The sequence below is a fragment of the Desmodus rotundus genome, chromosome 6 (assembly GCF_022682495.2).
Source record: "Desmodus rotundus isolate HL8 chromosome 6, HLdesRot8A.1, whole genome shotgun sequence".
NCBI lineage: Eukaryota > Metazoa > Chordata > Mammalia > Chiroptera > Phyllostomidae > Desmodus > Desmodus rotundus.
The window spans coordinates 139,123,631-139,140,201 of record NC_071392.1 but is presented as its reverse complement, the minus strand read 5'-3'; the positions used below and the strand labels follow the sequence as shown (position 1 = coordinate 139,140,201).

General features: G+C 50.4%; 1 protein-coding gene across 9 annotated transcripts in view; it reads right to left on the bottom strand.

Annotated features, from left to right (window-relative positions):
* Positions 1-302: 302 nt before the first annotated feature.
* Positions 303-16,571, bottom strand: part of ABLIM3 (actin binding LIM protein family member 3) — a 101,863-nt gene continuing 85,594 nt past the window's right edge. For 3 of the 9 annotated variants that reach the window (XM_053926562.1, XM_053926561.1, XM_053926566.2), the window contains 10 exons: positions 16,405-16,503; positions 14,982-15,029; positions 12,960-13,094; positions 11,330-11,394; positions 9,913-10,060; positions 8,785-8,814; positions 8,129-8,187; positions 6,370-6,430; positions 5,029-5,109; positions 303-2,418 (listed from right to left, as the gene is read on the bottom strand). In XM_053926562.1, the coding sequence (XP_053782537.1) occupies positions 2,366-2,418; positions 5,029-5,109; positions 6,370-6,430; positions 8,129-8,187; positions 8,785-8,814; positions 9,913-10,060; positions 11,330-11,394; positions 12,960-13,094; positions 14,982-15,029; positions 16,405-16,503 (779 nt within the window). In that variant the 3' untranslated portion in view covers positions 303-2,365. Of the gene's footprint in view, positions 2,419-5,028; positions 5,110-5,645; positions 5,654-6,369; positions 6,431-8,128; positions 8,188-8,784; positions 8,815-9,912; positions 10,061-11,329; positions 11,395-12,959; positions 13,095-14,981; positions 15,030-16,404; positions 16,504-16,571 lie in introns of all 9 variants that reach the window. The other 6 variants (XM_053926564.1, XM_053926567.2, XM_053926565.1 and 3 more) reach the window with 4 other exon arrangements.

Below are 16,571 nucleotides of genomic sequence, written 5' to 3'. Positions count from 1 at the left end.
GGCTCATTGTTGGTACTTAATAATGAGGAACTATTACTATTATTGTTATTATTTTTTGATTATAGACTCTTATTTGTCATCGGAACATCCCCAACCATCTTGCAGGACCCCATGTTCTGCAGGAATCAATGTGGGTGATGCTAACCTCGTTGAGTTTTCTTATTCTACAGAAGGAGAAACTAAGGCCAAGGGAGAGCCACTCTCTGGACTCTTTTATTTTGAAAAAATGTGCATGGTACAGCCTCTTCCCTTGTCACTCATTTCCACTCCCACTACAGACAACAGAAGGACACAGGTCTGGGTTGAAATCATATGTCTTTATGGGAAACAAAAATATCCAACAACAATAACAAAAGCCCTTCAAATCGTGCCAAGTTCTCAACCAGTGATAATGAGGCAGTTTCAATGATTGTGTCTGGCTGGGGACATTTCTAAAGGGTCAGGAGAGTTGAAAGACATTGGCCATAAAAAGAAGTAACAAAGAGGGTTGATATTTTAAATGAGAGCATATTAGACCTCTTTTCTGGCCTGGTATCCTTTCATCTTGTTATAGTCTCCTCCCAGCTAACAAAGACATTTCCCGAACTTTGCTCAAACGCAGTCTCTTCCGGAAAGCTCTCCTTCATCTGCACCAACTGCATATGCCTTTTCAGTAATGTCACAACCATTTTCTATGACATCTCCCATCACTTCTGCCTCACATCCATCGTGTTTGAGTACATACCTTACGATACCCATTGTCGGTAGGCATGCCCCCCAGACCAGGGTCCACATTGATCATCTCAGGGCTCCCACCTCCCTCCCCCACTCAGAGCTCAGTATACAGCAAGTGCTTAGCATCAGCAGGTGCACAGTGAGGGTTTGTTGAAGTCAGTTCTACCTTTGCCATGTCACATCACCAGCCTCTTGAGAGTCATAATTGTCATTTCCACTTAGTCATCTTTCCTCCAAGACCTCAAAATTGCCTGACTCAAGGCATCTCCAGGAAGGTACAGACCCCACCAAACATCACCAATTCAGGGTAGAAGGTCTAGAAAGGGGACAAGAGGAGGCTAAGCATTCACTCCTGTTCCAGGAGGCAAGGAGGCAGGAAAAGCAGCCCCTGGGGAAATCTAGGATGATCGTGAGTGGTGTTGGCCAATGCTTCATTTTGGAATCTCATAAGAAGCTGTTCTTCAGAAAGTTTCTGCAGTGAAACTTGGCCAGCTTTGCAGTGGGCATCAGGCACTGGCTGGGTTATCCTGCCAGTCCCGGGACCAGCAGGCACACACCAGGAACTTCTCTTTGGAACATGGCCTACATTACCTTGAGAGGGATGTTAGAGGTTGTCTGTCTAGTTGTTCGGTTAGAGCTATGCGGGGAACGTTAGCCCTGTGGTGTGTTGATTTGTCAGGCACATAGATCGTAGTAAGGCTGAAGAATACAGCGGCAGTGTGGACCTCCCCTCCAAAGCGGAAAGGGTTGGGAGGTGCTAGAAGCAGTGAGGGAGAGAGGAGGGTCCCAAGAGGTCCTGCAGCTCCAGTTCTTAACAGGTACCCTGCTCTGTTTTCTGCTCCTGGCTCCCACTCCTTCCCTCTGGTTCCCCATGTCAGGGCCAGGCAAAGGGGCCAGTTGCAAGTGGTGGAAGAAAAGGAAGTGACTTTTCTTTTCCTACCGTGAGTCATAGACTTGGACCAGGGAGAGGTTAGGATCAAGGACAGAAGAAGGATTGAAGAACCAAAGCCCTGCCCACTTCTGTTTACTGCCATGAGGAGTTGGTCTGAGCCCCACACTTCTAACTGCATCTCCCCCAGAGAGCACCGAACTCCGAATTGTGGGTGATGAGAAAATTCTACAAGGGCTCTGAAAGGTGCTCAGTGTCTTTGGGAAGTGGCTGTGGATCCTCCCATGGGAGGGCCCCTCTGGGGCCAATAAGGTATGAATACCACAAGGTCGGCATCTACCCTGGAGACTGAGGAATAGAGCCAGATAACAGACAGAAGAGACTCATTCGGGCACCTCCTTTAGGAAAAAGGGTTGGAACTTGGGGGACTCAAGTTAGATGTTAGATGTTTCAGTATAAAAAGGATCCCCAGTAAAAGGATGGGCGTCCCCTCAAATCCCTTCCCAAACCCATTGCATTTAGAAAAGAGAAAGTAAGGAGCATAAAAATATCTTGATGATGCGAGCTTGCCTGACAGTCCAGAAAAGCAAGTCTCATGGCAGGCAGCCTGTCCCATTACACAAGGGGATTATACTGAGCTTCAGTATAGAGACTTTACATATATCTTTATATAAACGCATATATATTTATAGAGCCTCTGTCTAGAACAGCCGGGCTTGCTTCTTCAGTTCATTCCTCTTCCAGAGGGCCAGCCGGTCAAACTCAGAGATGGTCATGCCGAAGACTTGGTAGAACTCTTCCTGGGATAGGTGGCGCTAAAATGAAGTGGGAGGGGGCAGAGGAAAAACAGCTTGAGGACGTGAGTTCCAGGCTGGGGGCAGGAGGGGTCACGGTGCCTGGCATGGTGTTTGACCCACAGCAGGTGTATGACAAATATTTGTTGAATGGATAAATGCGTGAATGAATTTTTCATCGGAGGGACTTCTGGAGCTGGTCTGGCTGCAGAGGCTGCTCCTGCTCAAGATTCAGGTGCGACTTATGCTTCACCTAAGTGCCCTAGCTGCATCCTGGTTGACCTCACCTTTCTGCATCCCTGCTCCATGCATTCATTCTGTGTTCAGGAATGTGTATGGATTAATGCAAGTCCTCTGTCCTTTGGAAGAAAAGGGAGGTGTAGCCAAGATTTTAGGGTGTATTTCCTCTTATTAATATTTTTACAAATGATCTGGATGGCTGTTCCTCAGGCCAGTCAATGAAAAAACACTACTGTTCATATTTATCCACACACTGAAATGGCCTTTCATTTCTTTCTTATGTGAGAACAAACAGGCCATAAAATGAAACAATGTTCTGAATTCCAGGCGGGTTCCCCAACCCCACCTCCTGACTGCTCTGCCTGTTCTCTCCCCTTCTGAGCAGTCTAGAAAGTTGGTCTATTGTCAAAAGCTTTGAGATTTAGAAATACATGGCACTTAAAATTTGGCAAAATGTTAACAGTTGGTGCATTTAGGTGAAAGGTAGATGGACATTCATTTTACTATTGCAACTTTTCTGGATTTCTGAAATTTTTCAAAATAAAATTTAAAATTATGTTTCAGGAGAAAAATAGATGGCATATATCCTGCCTGAAAACTTACTGGAATCACTGAGATGACCTGTGGGTAGCAATTATATTAGCTAATTGACTCAGTGCAGTCTACTGGTGCAGGGGCCATGGCAGTGTCCTTTGCCCAGTGGTCTCAGCTCAGGCAACATGTCAGACATGCCTATGAGCCTCTGAAAAACACTGATGCCTGAGCTCCTTCCCCAGGCTGTAGTTTAATTGGTCTAGGGTGGAGCCCTGTGTTGGTATTTTTAAAAAGCATCAGAATTGGTGATTCTGAAGCTTAGGGAGGTTGTGTTTCCCAGGTTTGAGCTTCTGGGTATCCTGGAGGGTGTAGGAGAGCAATTGGTCTTCTAGGATGAATATTTCCATCCCTTAATGCAGGTGCTTCCCTGAGCTGCCACGGGTGCTGTACCCTTCAGCACTGGCAGACTTTCACTGCCAGACCCTGGAAGGAGGCCCCAGTTCCACATGTGGGCCGAATCATCTGCTTCCTTGCTGTTAACCCAGCATGCTAGAGCTGGAAGGATTCATGCAGCTTCCTGAGCCACTGATATCCCCCTCCTACTTCCCCAACTCTCCCTCTAGGCTGGGTGAATTCCTGGGCTGTCAGGTCAAGGTGGTGCTTGTCCTGACCCAAGGAACGCTGAGCCTCCTTTCAGAACTAAGCCTGCATTTGATTTTGCAAACATTTCCTGACACCTCTCCCAGTCCAGGCCATGTGGTAGATGACAGACGATCTTTGGCAGGCAGAGGAAATGAATCTGCACACTAGACAGAGGGCTGGGGGAGGCTGGAGGAAGAGGTGAGTGACACATCCTGGGGAAGGTGTGGGGAGGTTTGGGCCACAGGCATCACTAACTAGAAGGCAGTCCTGAGGAGGGAGGAGGCTGGCGAGATGGGAAGGGCATTCCAGAGAGAGGTGGGGAGGGGCCCTGGCGTGGAAAGGACAGAGTGTGCTCCTGCGTCAGAAGTGACCAGGGACTGGAACTACACGCCAAATGTACTGGGTGGCTCAAAGGCCCCATGCCACCTCTGTGCCTTTATGTATGCTGTTCCCACTGCATGATGCTGTCCTCCCTCTCTCCACCCATCCAAACCTTCCCATCCGCAAGTCCAGCTAAATCCTTCCTCTTGGTGGAAGCCGGTCATCCTGCCCAGCCTTAGTGGTCTTCTCTGAATCAGAGTGATCGCACACTGGCAGGGTGTTTACTCCCCAGGACACTGCCTGACTCAATGCCAAGGGCTCTTTGCGTATTGTTTCATTATGTCACTAGGCTATTGAGGGAAGCATGACAATCACCCCACTTTATAGAGGAGAGAACTAAGGTTTAGAGAGTTGTCACTTGGCCAAGCTGCCCACCTAGGGATGGCAGGATCAGAGTGGGAAGCGAGGATGTTGGACTCGAGACCTCCTTATACTTTTACCTCTGCACAGTGCTGCCTCCCACCCTCCTCATCATAGCACTGGTTTTCTATACAGTTCTGCCTAAAACCAGTGCTGAATTTCTTCTTATCAACCAGATGACAGGCCTCTGAGCAGGGACCAAGTCTAGCTCACCTCCTATGTCTGCAGAAGTGTCACCTCAGGTGGGACACACTGAACCTGTGTAGCACACATGCTAACTGAATTGAGGAGGCAGCACAGAGCATCATGGGACAGTCCTGGGCTAAGGGCACTGGGGTGGAGCCTCCATTTTTTCAACAAGCTGTGTGACCTTAAAGCCATTCATATCACTGGCCCCTCCTGAGCTGGGTTAGACCAGGCAAGGGCTGGAGTCCCTTTGAACCCAAAGGCTCCTGATCAGTTTTCTCCACTGACCTCCAAACGTGTCCGGTCCACATCCTTGGGCAGTCGGTTTCTTCCCCTTGTGGTCACCAGCAGCAGTTCGTAAGGGTAGATCTAGGGAAAAAGGAAGCGGGTAGGGTTTGCAGGTTGGGTGAGAGCAGTGGGCTTGTCCCTTCTGCCACATTTTATGTCTGGGCTCCCTCCTCTACCCAAAAAGGGCTGGTGATTAAAGACTGGAGGGACGTGTGGGTTTGCCTTCCTTGGGGTTGCCTGGCAGCCTCAAGCTGCCTTTTCCCAAAAGGCAAGGTCCCAGAGTCCCTTGATCTGCTAGGGATAAGCTTGGTGGCATTTGGTATGAATATGGGCACAAGGCCTCCTGAATGCAAATATCTCAAATCTGGTGATTTGGAAGCCTCCAGAAAGTCTCTGAGACCCATGGGGGACTGTCTGATTTTAGGAGGCAAGAGTCATGGGGAAGGACTCAGGGAAAGTGGGCCTGGGAACTGGATATGCTGGCCTTAAGAGGAACCCCGGGGCTGTTTATCGATGTCCCCGTTCCTGCATAGACAGTGCTATTGTTCTCCTGCCGGTCCCCAGTGTGGCAGCTCCTAGTGTCTCAGAGACCTCCTGGGTCTGTGGTTCTCCTTTACCTTATACTCTGTAAAGAGAAAAGACACACACACACACAAGTGGAAACATTGGTCTTTGCTTTGCATCACTGTACTGGCCTCTCTGTCTTAGAGACCCTGTCCTTGCTGAATTCATCCCAAATCAAGGCTGGTAGGAGTACCATGGGTGGCTGGAGAGAGGGGTTGGGCTGATCCAGAGATATGGTTTTAGGGGAAAAGTGACCTTTGAGATATTTAAAGGAGAAATAAGATGAGTCTAAACCACATGGGAAAGACCCTCCATTTTCTGGGGGGATCCTCCAAGGTTTTTGGTGAGCTGTCCTGCCGCCTAGCCTGCTTGTCAGAGCTGGGGGAGGCTGGCGGAAGACCATCCCTGGCAGACAGCCCAAAGCTCACGGAATGTTTGCTGGGAACAATGTGCTTTGGCTCTGAGTGTTTCCCTGCACCCAGAACTGACAGGCAACTCTAGCTCAGCAGTACCGGGACAGCAGTGCTCTGGATGGTTCTGGGAACCCAGATGGAACAGATGGCCTGGAGATCACCCAAGGCCAGGGATTTGAAAGGATAAGGGGTGAGGAGTGGAAAAGGGAGGGGCTGGGAAGTGAAAGGGAATGGGAACTTGGTATTTGGTTGGAGCCCAGCTTGGGATCCGAGTGTGTAACAGTCATTTGTTGAGGGTCACGCTGCAGCCATGAGCAGGGCACCCGACGTCCCTGTGAGTTCTGGGGGGGAGGCCCGCACTCACCTCGCATGCCCCAGTTGACGGCATTCATGCTGTCGTAGTGGAAGAGGTCTGCGCTGGGTGTCTGCAGGGGAGACAGAGCCAGGGCTGGCCTGAGGCAGGCTCACCTATCTCCAGAAAACTACCAGGGCATGTGGGACATTGGGCCCTCGCAGAATCCTCAGTCTCAAGTTGGGGTGATTTACCTCACTGCCAAATCTCTAGTGCCTAGGCCCGGCACATAATAAGCACTCAGTAAATGTTCACTTGTTGGCGAATTACATCCCATGCTTTCTTTCATGAGACCTGCCCTGGCAACCCTGTTTAAAAACACAAGTTGCCCTCTCCTCAGATTCCCAATCTCCTTTATCCGGCTCAACATTTCCCTCCCTGTCCCCATAGCACTTACTACTTTCTACATTCTATTTAATTTGACTCATTTACTATTTACCACTTGTTTCCTGTTTTCCCTACAAAAGTAGAAGCTCTAAGGGGCAGGGGTTTTTGTCTTGCTTGATCACTGATGTATTCCAGGCACCTGCAGTGCTGCCTGGTGTGTACAAAATACTGATAATAAATAACTGTGTGAACGACTGTCCAGGCTCAGAATGTGTGGAGGACAGGGCCTGTGTCCTCTCCCTTCGGCAGGGCAGGCTTATTAACACCAGCAGCCACTCCCCAGTGGTGCTCACATCCCTTTTGTGTGCTTGACACTGCCATAGAGTCTCCGGCTTCCACTTCGGTCCTTCTGTAGTCTCTAGTCCATACAGCAGTGGAGGATCCCATTATACATCTGAGTCAGGTCACATGGCACAGATACTGGAAACCCTCCAAAGTCCTTACCGGCGTGCAGGGCCCTACTGACCCTCCCGTCGGGCTTCATCCCCACGCTCACTCCATGCCAGCCATGTGTTCTCCCTGCTCAGGGCCTTTGACACTATGCTTCCCTCTATCTGGATGGCTCTTGATGGTATTAAAGCAGTGGGGGCCCTCTGAGCCTTCAGGCCTTGCTTAAATCCATCCTCTGCCGACTGCCTTCTCTCCCTGCCCCAATGCTTTGAGTTCTGTCTCAGCACTTACTATCACCTGCCTGCAAATCACACCTTTTCAAACTGCTGGTTGCCTGTCTCCCCAGCCTGAACTCAAGCTCCCTGGGAGCAGCAACATTATTCACCACAGGACCCCAGCACCTAGAACAGTGCCTGGAACTTAGTAGGTGCTTAGTTAATAAACATCTGCCTCAATGTTCCTGCTCTCCCCCATCACCTGTCCAGTCACACAGCCCCTCCTCTTGCTAATAAGATATTTTTTATTCCCTTTTGGTCCCTAAACCAGCTCACTGTTTCCGTGAAGGTTTTATGTTGCAGGCCACCAAAGAACTCAGATGGCTCCAAGCCACATCAGGCAAGTGGAGCAGGCAGTCAGGTGTGGCTGTGGGCTTGAGTCCTGGCTCTTCACTTACTCGGTGTGAGACTGAGCAAGCCGCCCCCCGCGCCCCCCCCTCCATGCTGCCATACTAACTACCCTTGCAGGGTAAATGAGTTAGCACTTGTAAAGTACTTAGGACAGTGCCAGGCATCCGCCACCCCCTCCCATGGGGGAACCTTAACACTACAGGGAGGAGAGCCATCATTGCCTTGGATTCATTCAGTTAGCCTACCTCTAGTCCCAAGGCCTTTGCCAGGGTTCCACCCCTCAGTAATCACTGTAAGTGCCACAGCAGCAAACTAAAGCTGGAATTGCCAACATTGTGGGGGCAATGGCACCACATGGCCTCTCTTACCCTGTGCAGCCCATTTCTTCTGTAGGCAGGCAGGGAGGCAGACTTGGAAATGAGGGGGTCTGAAGAGAAGGAGCAAAACAGTTACTAGGGGCCCCAGGCCACGGGTCCCTCTCCCTAAGCTCATCTGGCTGCAAATGGCCAAATTACCCCCTAACTCCGGGGTGAAGCGGCCATAGTCAGGGGCCTCCAGATCCTTCCACTGCTTTCCAGGCTTACAGCTGATCATCTTAGGGGTGCCTCCCCCTGGCAGAATTCTAGGCCTACCCCAAGCACCCATTCACACAGTCTTTTGGCCTTGTCTTGCACACATCTAGCCTTTTATGAGGCACTCTTCTCCTGGCCACAGGGTGGCTCTAGACAAAAGGCTCTGGAATTGGAGTTGAGCTTGAAACTCAGACAGGTGAGCTCTCACATGGGTGGAAGAGGCGCATACTCTTTCTTTCCTGCTGGGAGCTATTGGGCATGTCAACCCTGGTTCTAGAACCAAAAGTTGAGGCCTACCAACTGACAAACACAATGGGGTGGACTGTTTGAGAAGAGGAGGACTGTGTTGGGACATCCACACTATCTGCTTATCATAGCTTTGGGAGACCTGTGCTGGCTCAGTTTGGTCCTCACAGGACACCTGGGCTGAAGGTAGGGCAGGCAGAACATACCACTGTCAGCCAGGTAGTGGGAACGAGGGGCTGCAAGAGAGAAGAGCCAGAGATCAGTGTTCATGGAGACAGACATGTGGATAGTTCATGGGGCAAACAGACATGACTCCCATACCCAGGCCACCCTGGCTGGAGGGGAGGAGGGGCCTCTTTCATTATGTCCTTTCCCACTGGTCAGTTTCCAGTCATTGTACTTGTACTCCATCCTCGTGCCCCCTCCCAGCTCCTAGCCCAGCACCTGGTGCATAGCAGGAGCTCTGTGATATCTGCTGCACTGATGCCACTGAGTGGAGCCGCATTTTGAGCAACACTGGTGGCATACTGCACAGAGCCCAGAAGCAGGGGTTAAAAACAGCACCTCAGTGGTCAAACAGGGAACCAGGCTCCTCGGTTCATCCTGGCTTGCTTTTAGTAGATACCTAACTTCTACAAGTTTCTTAATCATGCTTCCATTTCCTCATCTGTAAAATGGGGAGGGAAGATGTCTCCTTTATAAGGTGATTGTGAAGAAAGAATATATGACATAGCACAGAAAGGTACTAGCACAGTGCCTGGCACATAGGAAACACTGAATAAAACTGGCTATATTATCATTACAGCCCCATCATCTTTAATCTCACCCAGAGTCAATTATCCTTGATTAAGTTACTATCCATCAAGTATTGACAAGTATGTCAAGGTGATTTTATTTTTGACCAGGTTATTATCCACCAAGTATTGACTTGAGATAGGATTTCCTGGCAGGACTGGCTCCCACAGGGGTAAGAAGGAGAGGAGGTAGACGGCACATGCATGTGCCCAGGAACAGGGAAGAGATTACAGTGAGAGACTCTCAGGGCAAAGTGCTTGACCCAATGCTCTGTTTGTGTGCCTCCAGTGATAGGAGGCTCATTACCTCAAGAGGTAGTGCCTTATATCTTTGAGCCATTCAAACGATTAGAAGATGATTGGAAGTCACTGCTTCAGATGCCCAAGAAGCAGAATCAACTGTTCAGGGCAGAGCATGGTCTTACTTAGTGTTCCGTACAGCCCCTTGCCAAGTCTGTATTCTAGAACCAGGAGAAACTGTAGGAGTTCAGATTCATTGATGGAGCAGGACAGTAAAAGCCCCCACCCAACAGCACTTACAGCCATTGAGTGACATGTCATAGCCAGCTGTGTGCAGGGCCTCCCGGCTGCTGGTAGAGCTCCTGGGTGGGGTCCAGGGATCTGCGTAGGAGCTGGACCGGGCCTTCATCTCCTCTTTCAGAATCAGCCGGCCAATTCCGCTCTGCAGCTGGGGGTGAAGGAGAAGCAAGATGAAGTCAGAAGGAAGCAAAGAGCACTGAGGTGGAACAGTCTTAGGAGCGGCTGAGTGATTGGACTCTCTCTGGTGACCCTCTGTCATTTTTCCTTCCCAGTGTCCCTCCCTCCTTGCAGCACCCATGTTTCCTTTTGGGAGTTCACCTCTCTTTCACAAGTGGCCCTCTGGCCTGGGTGGGACTCTGACAGTGGGCACAAAAAGCAGGTTTGGCCAGCAACAGGACTACATTGCCTTGGCCACAGTGACTGGTGGAGTGATGGGCAGTCGACTGCAGCTGTGCTGGGAGCACCTTCCCCGGGACTCTGGTTGGAGTTGCTAGCACCCATCTTTCAAAAGAAAATTTTTTTAGAGAGGTGAAATTCATATAATATAAACTTAACTATTTTAAGGTGAACAATTCAGTGGCATTTAGTACAACTACCACCTCTCTAGTTCCAAAACATTTTTATCACCCCCCCAAAAAGACCCTGTACCCATTAAGCGATCACTTCTTATTTCCCTCTCCTCTTGGTCCCTGGTCATCACCAATCTAGGTTCTGTCTTTACAGATTTACCTATTCTGGATATTTCATGTAAACAAGATTGTACAATATGCAGTCTTTTGTGTCTGGGTTCTTTCACTAAGCATAATGTTTTCGAGGTGTATCCACATTGTGGTATGTATCAGGACTTCATTCCTTTTTACGGCTGAATAATATTCCATTATACCACATTTAAAATCCATTTGTGAGCTGACAGACATTCAGGTTACTTGCACCTTTTGGTTGGTGTGAGCAGTGCTGTTATGAACAGGTATGCACATCTGTTTGAGAACCAGTTTTCAGTTCTTCTGGGTATATACCTAGAGGTGAAATTGCTGGATCACATGGTAACTCTACATTTAACTTTTTGAGGATCCACCAAAACTTTCCCCAGCAGTGGCACCACCTTCCACTCCCACCAGCCATGCATGAGAGCCGCTGGTACCCACTTGCCACGACTTGAGAAGAACCTGCCTGAACACGAGGCCAATGCAGAGCAAGCCCGCACAAGCACAGAGAGAGACAATGTCCCCATGGCAGTTTCTTGAGCAGCTGGATCTAGTTATACCCAAAGATAATCCGACCATTTGACTTTTCAGTTCTGCCATTTCTTCTTTCCACCAAAGAGTGAGTTTGAATTTGGTTTCTGTCACTCACAAATGAAAACATTCTTAGAAACAAACCCTTTAAGCATCTCATTCAGTAGGTGTGGCTGGCTCACCTTGTGCATGCTGCGGTCAAAGTCGTCCTCCTCTCCTCCGGATGAGAACCTTCGGGCTCGGGGCACTGCCAAAAGACAGCTAGGGTCAGCTCCTGCGTGTGCGCCCCTCTCGGCCTGCTCTGGGAGGAGGGCACAAGGGGCAGTAGAGGAGCTGGGACAGGTGGGGGTTTCCTCCATGCGCCACCACTTTCTGGCTGAGTGACCCTGCACAGGTGCACTTGATGAATGACCTGTGACTCCACCATGGGCCTTCCTGAATGGAGATGCCCAGCACCCCTTCCCATCCTTGGGCTGTGAGGTGCACATGAAGCTGCTGCCCAAACAGAGCTAACCAGCCACCGTGCTGGGACTCTGCCTGATGCTGGTGGGAGAGAAAAGTCCTTTTTCTGCCCAGTAGGAGGTAAGCCTGGACCTGTTGGAGCTCACTTTGCTATGATGAGGGTAGAGTCAGCCTGAGAATGGAGCAACCCAACACAGGGGACAGGATAAGCCCTGATGATGTCCACTCACCTCTAGATCCTGTTGTGCCACAAAAACTTTCAGACACATGATCAAGAAAATCCCTAATTTGGCCTCAGCCATTTGGAAGTGGTTTTTCTTTCTTTTTTTTGTTTGTATGTTTGTGATTGAAACAGTGTCATCTATGATTCCCCCTCTCCCCCCACGTCTGCTGGGTGTGGTCTTTCCTGCCTGTGCAGCCTCTGAACACTTACCTCTTATGGACACTTGTCATTGTCTACTTTGGGTTACAGTTGGGGTGGTGTCTTATCTCCTTTCTAAGTGGAGACTTTGTTGAGGGTAGGGAAGGGGTAGTGTCATCTCAACTCCTCGGAAGCTTTGCTTAGAATGGACAGTCAATTAATAAAGGTATGTATTGAATCAAAATGGCACTTGATGAAAATTCCTCGCCATACTGGAAAGAAACAGCTTGGGATGCCTGATTGGTAGGGGTTGCACCTTGAGGACCATGAGGACCTCTTGCCAGGGTTCTCACAAGCACCTCCCATCTGCCTACATCCTCTCTTTTCACTCATCTAAACCAGTGTCCACCCCACAGCTGAAGTGGTGTCTTACAAACACAAGTCTGATCATGTCGTCACTTTGAATGGCTTCCTGCTGTTTAGGGTAAAGCCCAAAACCCACAAGGCCTGGTGGGATCTGGCTCCTCATCACCTCCCCCACCCCAATCTAAGCTCAAGGTTAAGATGACAGCCTTTCTTTCCCCTGGTGGAACCCACCTTCCCATCCTGGGTCTTTCCAGATGTGTTTCTACACTCAGTGGGCTTGCCTCCTCCTTACTCTTCCTGTAGCACCAGAGTCTGCATCTGAGCAGGCTTTGTCATCTCTAGGCTGGACTGCATGTCCCTGTCATCAGCTCTCCTACCTCCTGTTTATCTCCTCCTATATATCACATCCCTCTTTAGTTAGGACCTGAGTCTTTTCCACAAGGGCAAGGACATGGCCTAGTCTGTTTGTCAGTGCCTCGTTAGGGCCCATGGCTGGCCCTCAAAATGTTTGCTGAATGAATAAATGACTGATCAAGTGAAGGAGTGGGTGACTGTCCTGGCCCCTTGCGTCCCTGGTGTAGGTGATAGGGCTCTGGCCTTGTCTCCCCTGTGGGGCACACTACCTTTGGGGGAGCCATGGTAGGTCCAGTACTCAGACTCGGTAGCATAGTAGGGGTCTGGCGAGTAGGCTGGACTATACTTGGAGGCCTGGCTGATGTCTTCACTTGTTTTGCTCTTGGTTGCTGTCGACAAATCACCTGCAAAGGACCAAAAAGAGAGAGCTTCAGGGAGGCAGAGCATTCTAGACTAGTGTTGTCTACACTCTTTTCCATGTCTCAGCCAGCCTCCAGCCCAGGGGAGTGAGGCCACTTTGAGGCCAGGGTCTGGGATGTGGAGCACTGGAGCTGGAAAAGCACTGAGTCCGAGGCCCACATTTGACACTTGGAAAGTTGAACACCAGGGAGGGGAAGGCGCTTGCTCAGGACCACAGAGCAAGTAAGACCAGAACTGGATCAGACCCCTAGCTTAGGACTCCTTCTACCACATTCCATGGACTCCCCAGTGTGGTCCTAAGTGAACAAATACTAAGGCCATGTCTTCTCCAAGTAAGACTAGACGTGTCCCAGCTGAGCCCTTGCCCTAGTCTTCCTTCCCCTCTAGAAGCCTGCCTCATTGTGGTTGAGCCACACCTATTGTGGGAGTTGGCCAGCAAGGCAATGTGGCATGTTGAATCAGGTCAGCCTTCTCAGCCTGAAATGCCAAATCCTTCCTGGGGAGATTATGTGGCCTGAAGGAGGGAGCACTGGACGGGAGTCAGCAGCACTAGGTTCTGCTCCCAGCTCTGCCATTTAACTCACTTGTAACGCTGAGAAAATCCTGCCCCTCCCTGCCTCAGTTTCCCCTTCTGTGAGCATTAGATTGGTCTGTTGGCTCAGGTGCCATCCAACTTCAAGCTTCCATGTGAATTCCATAGCATGGGATGAACATCCAACCTATCGCAGCCACAAAACCTTCTGGAGCAGTGACTTTAGCATGTGTCAATGACTGGCAAGAGGCTGACCTGGGCAGAGAGAGGCCTGGGGAAGTGAGTGCGGCTTCAAGACAGTTCCTCAGGGGAGAAGCTATAGGGGCAAACTCTATACTCTGGCCAGCCAAGGGCTGCAGAGGTCCTGGGATCACCCTCAGTCAGCTCCAGGCTACTCGCCTCCCCCGTCCCAGCAGCACTTGCTCCCAAAGCTCCAATTCTCTTTGATGTGGGTCCCACCCCAGCTAATCTCATTCAGCTCGTTCATCTGCCCTCTAATCCACCCAAACCATCTATACACCAGACTTCCCGCTTTGGTGCTGCCCCTCAGGGCCATCTGGGAAGTCCCACGCAGTCCCGAGGGGTTTGGATCTGGGGGCCCTCTCTGGATATAAAGTCAAACTAACTTTCTCAGGGTTGGTAACTTTCTGTGTCCACTTGGGGCACATAGTATGACCTCTGTACCCACACATAGACATGCATATGCTCACAGACCCCCTCGATCCCTGCCCAGCCCCTCCAAACTTAAGGATGTTTGTCTAAATTATCAGTACCCAGAGCCGCTATTAATACTTGTATTGCCCCTTCCACCAGCTTGGTGAGTTCAGATCTCAACACATAGCTGCTTCTGATGGCTCATGCTCCACTAATTCTGTTATCCAGTAGACCCGTAGGCATATAAGGGTGACAGAGTGGCAGCTGTGCCTCGGCATCCTCAACTAAGAGATGTACTTATTCAAGTGAGGCTCAATAAATGCCTCTGCAAGAGCCATCAGTTCGCAGTACTGAGTGACTGGGTGTCAATGCCCTGGGTGCACCTCTCCCAGGGGTACGCTGACAAGGAATTTAGGACACCGGAAGCCATGGGACTTAGGGAAGGGTGGGGAGTTGGGGGGATGGTAGCAAAGGATTTAGGGGATATGAGGCCTTCCTTGCCCTTTTAAAATGTCACCAAACTCTTCTCCAATGTCACCTGGAGTGATGAGAGGGTGGTCAACAAGAAGGACCAAGGTGCAGCCTTGCATGTGTCCCTCCTGGTGACCCATGCAGAGCCATCTGCAAAAACATTAACTGCCCCACATCCCTTGCCTGGCCATGCCCTCTCTGTCTCCGACCATACCATGCCGTTTGTAGATCGGGGGTTTCCGGTAGATGTTACTTTCTCCAGCTGCCAGACAGACCCAGAAGGGACAGTAGGGAGGAGAGAGAGAGAGAGACAGGAAAAAAGGAGACAGCAGTTGGTCAGTTGATCTCAGAAGAGAGAGATGGTCAGCAAGTTTTCCCAAGTGTCCACCATCTTTTCCCTGGTGGACTTCCCCTTCCAAAGCTGAACTTCCAACCTCATACCACTGGGTTCCAAGAAGGGTGAGAGGAAAGGAATGGGTGGATTCAAATGGTCCTGAGGAAGGGACTTGGGACTTGAATGGTGGGCATGCAGGCAAAAGGTGGGCACGTGCTCAGCAGGACCCCATGCAGGAAGGTGTCCCCTGCCTCCATCCAGAGGCCACACCTCATTCCACGTGAAAGTGCCCAGAATGCTGCAGCCATGGTTCAGCATGATCCCCCCCTACTTCCTCAAAAACAGACAGGATGGGACTTCTTTGGGGCAGTGGAGAAAGGTGTAGATGAAACAGCAGGATGAGCTCCCAGGGGAAAGTGGGAGAGGAAGGAAAACCTGGGCCCAGAGTTGGGGGACTAGTCTAGGCCCAGCTCTGCCGTAATTCAGAATGAGATTTTGTCCAAATCGCACCTGCAGGGTCACCTATCACTGTCCCTCATACTCACTATCTCTAGCCGCACTGGCCTGCAGCCAGTTCAGTGTTTCAGGGCTTTTGTCTTTGCTGTTTGCTCTGCTGGGATGTTTTTCCCTGGGATCTTCACAAAAATGCTTCTTCCTCATCTTTTGGCTTCAATGTCACTGCCTCCAAGAAGTGACCACCTCACCTAGCCCAGCCTCCCCCACCCCAGTCTCTCTGTCACATACCCTGTTTTCTTATGTTTACAGCACCTGCCATTGCCCGAAATCACCCTTTTACTCATTTGTTTACTCATTGATGACCTCCCTCCCCACACTGGAACATAAACACCATGAAGGCAGGATCTGGGCTGGTTTAAGCACAACTGCAGTCTCAGGTTCCAGAGGAGTGCCTGGCTGTAGAGAAGGAGTAACAGGCTCACAGAAACTGAGTAACTGGCCTGAGGTCACCAGCTTACACATAAGAAGCAGGATGGAGATTCGGTCCCAAGAGTTTTGATGCAGAAGCCCTTTACTTTCAGCCTGATCACAGCTGTGCCCCATCACGGCCCCTAGACATCCCAGGCACTTCCCTGGGATGCTTCCTGGCAGCTTCCTGACCAAGGCTGATTCTATCGAGTGAGTGGACTAAAGACTGTGGGGTATATTGGGGTTGGAGGGTGGATTACTTAGAGTGACGGGTTAGGGTGGGTCCCTAGGAACCAGATTCTCCTAGGTGCCAGTGCAGGGTGCCTGGCGATCCCATGAAGCATGCACCCATGCTGGGCATTCTGGGCTGGCAGCCTACCTGGGATGTGAAAGTGCTTGGGAGCCTGGTAAGAGGTTGGAGTGGAGGACCTCACATCTAACTGGCTATGGTATGGAGAGCTCCGGCCGCTCTCAGGCCCTGGAGTACACAGGCAGCAGTCCCCAGGGAGAGGAGAGGCAGAGAAAACAGGCATTAACGCGGTGGTG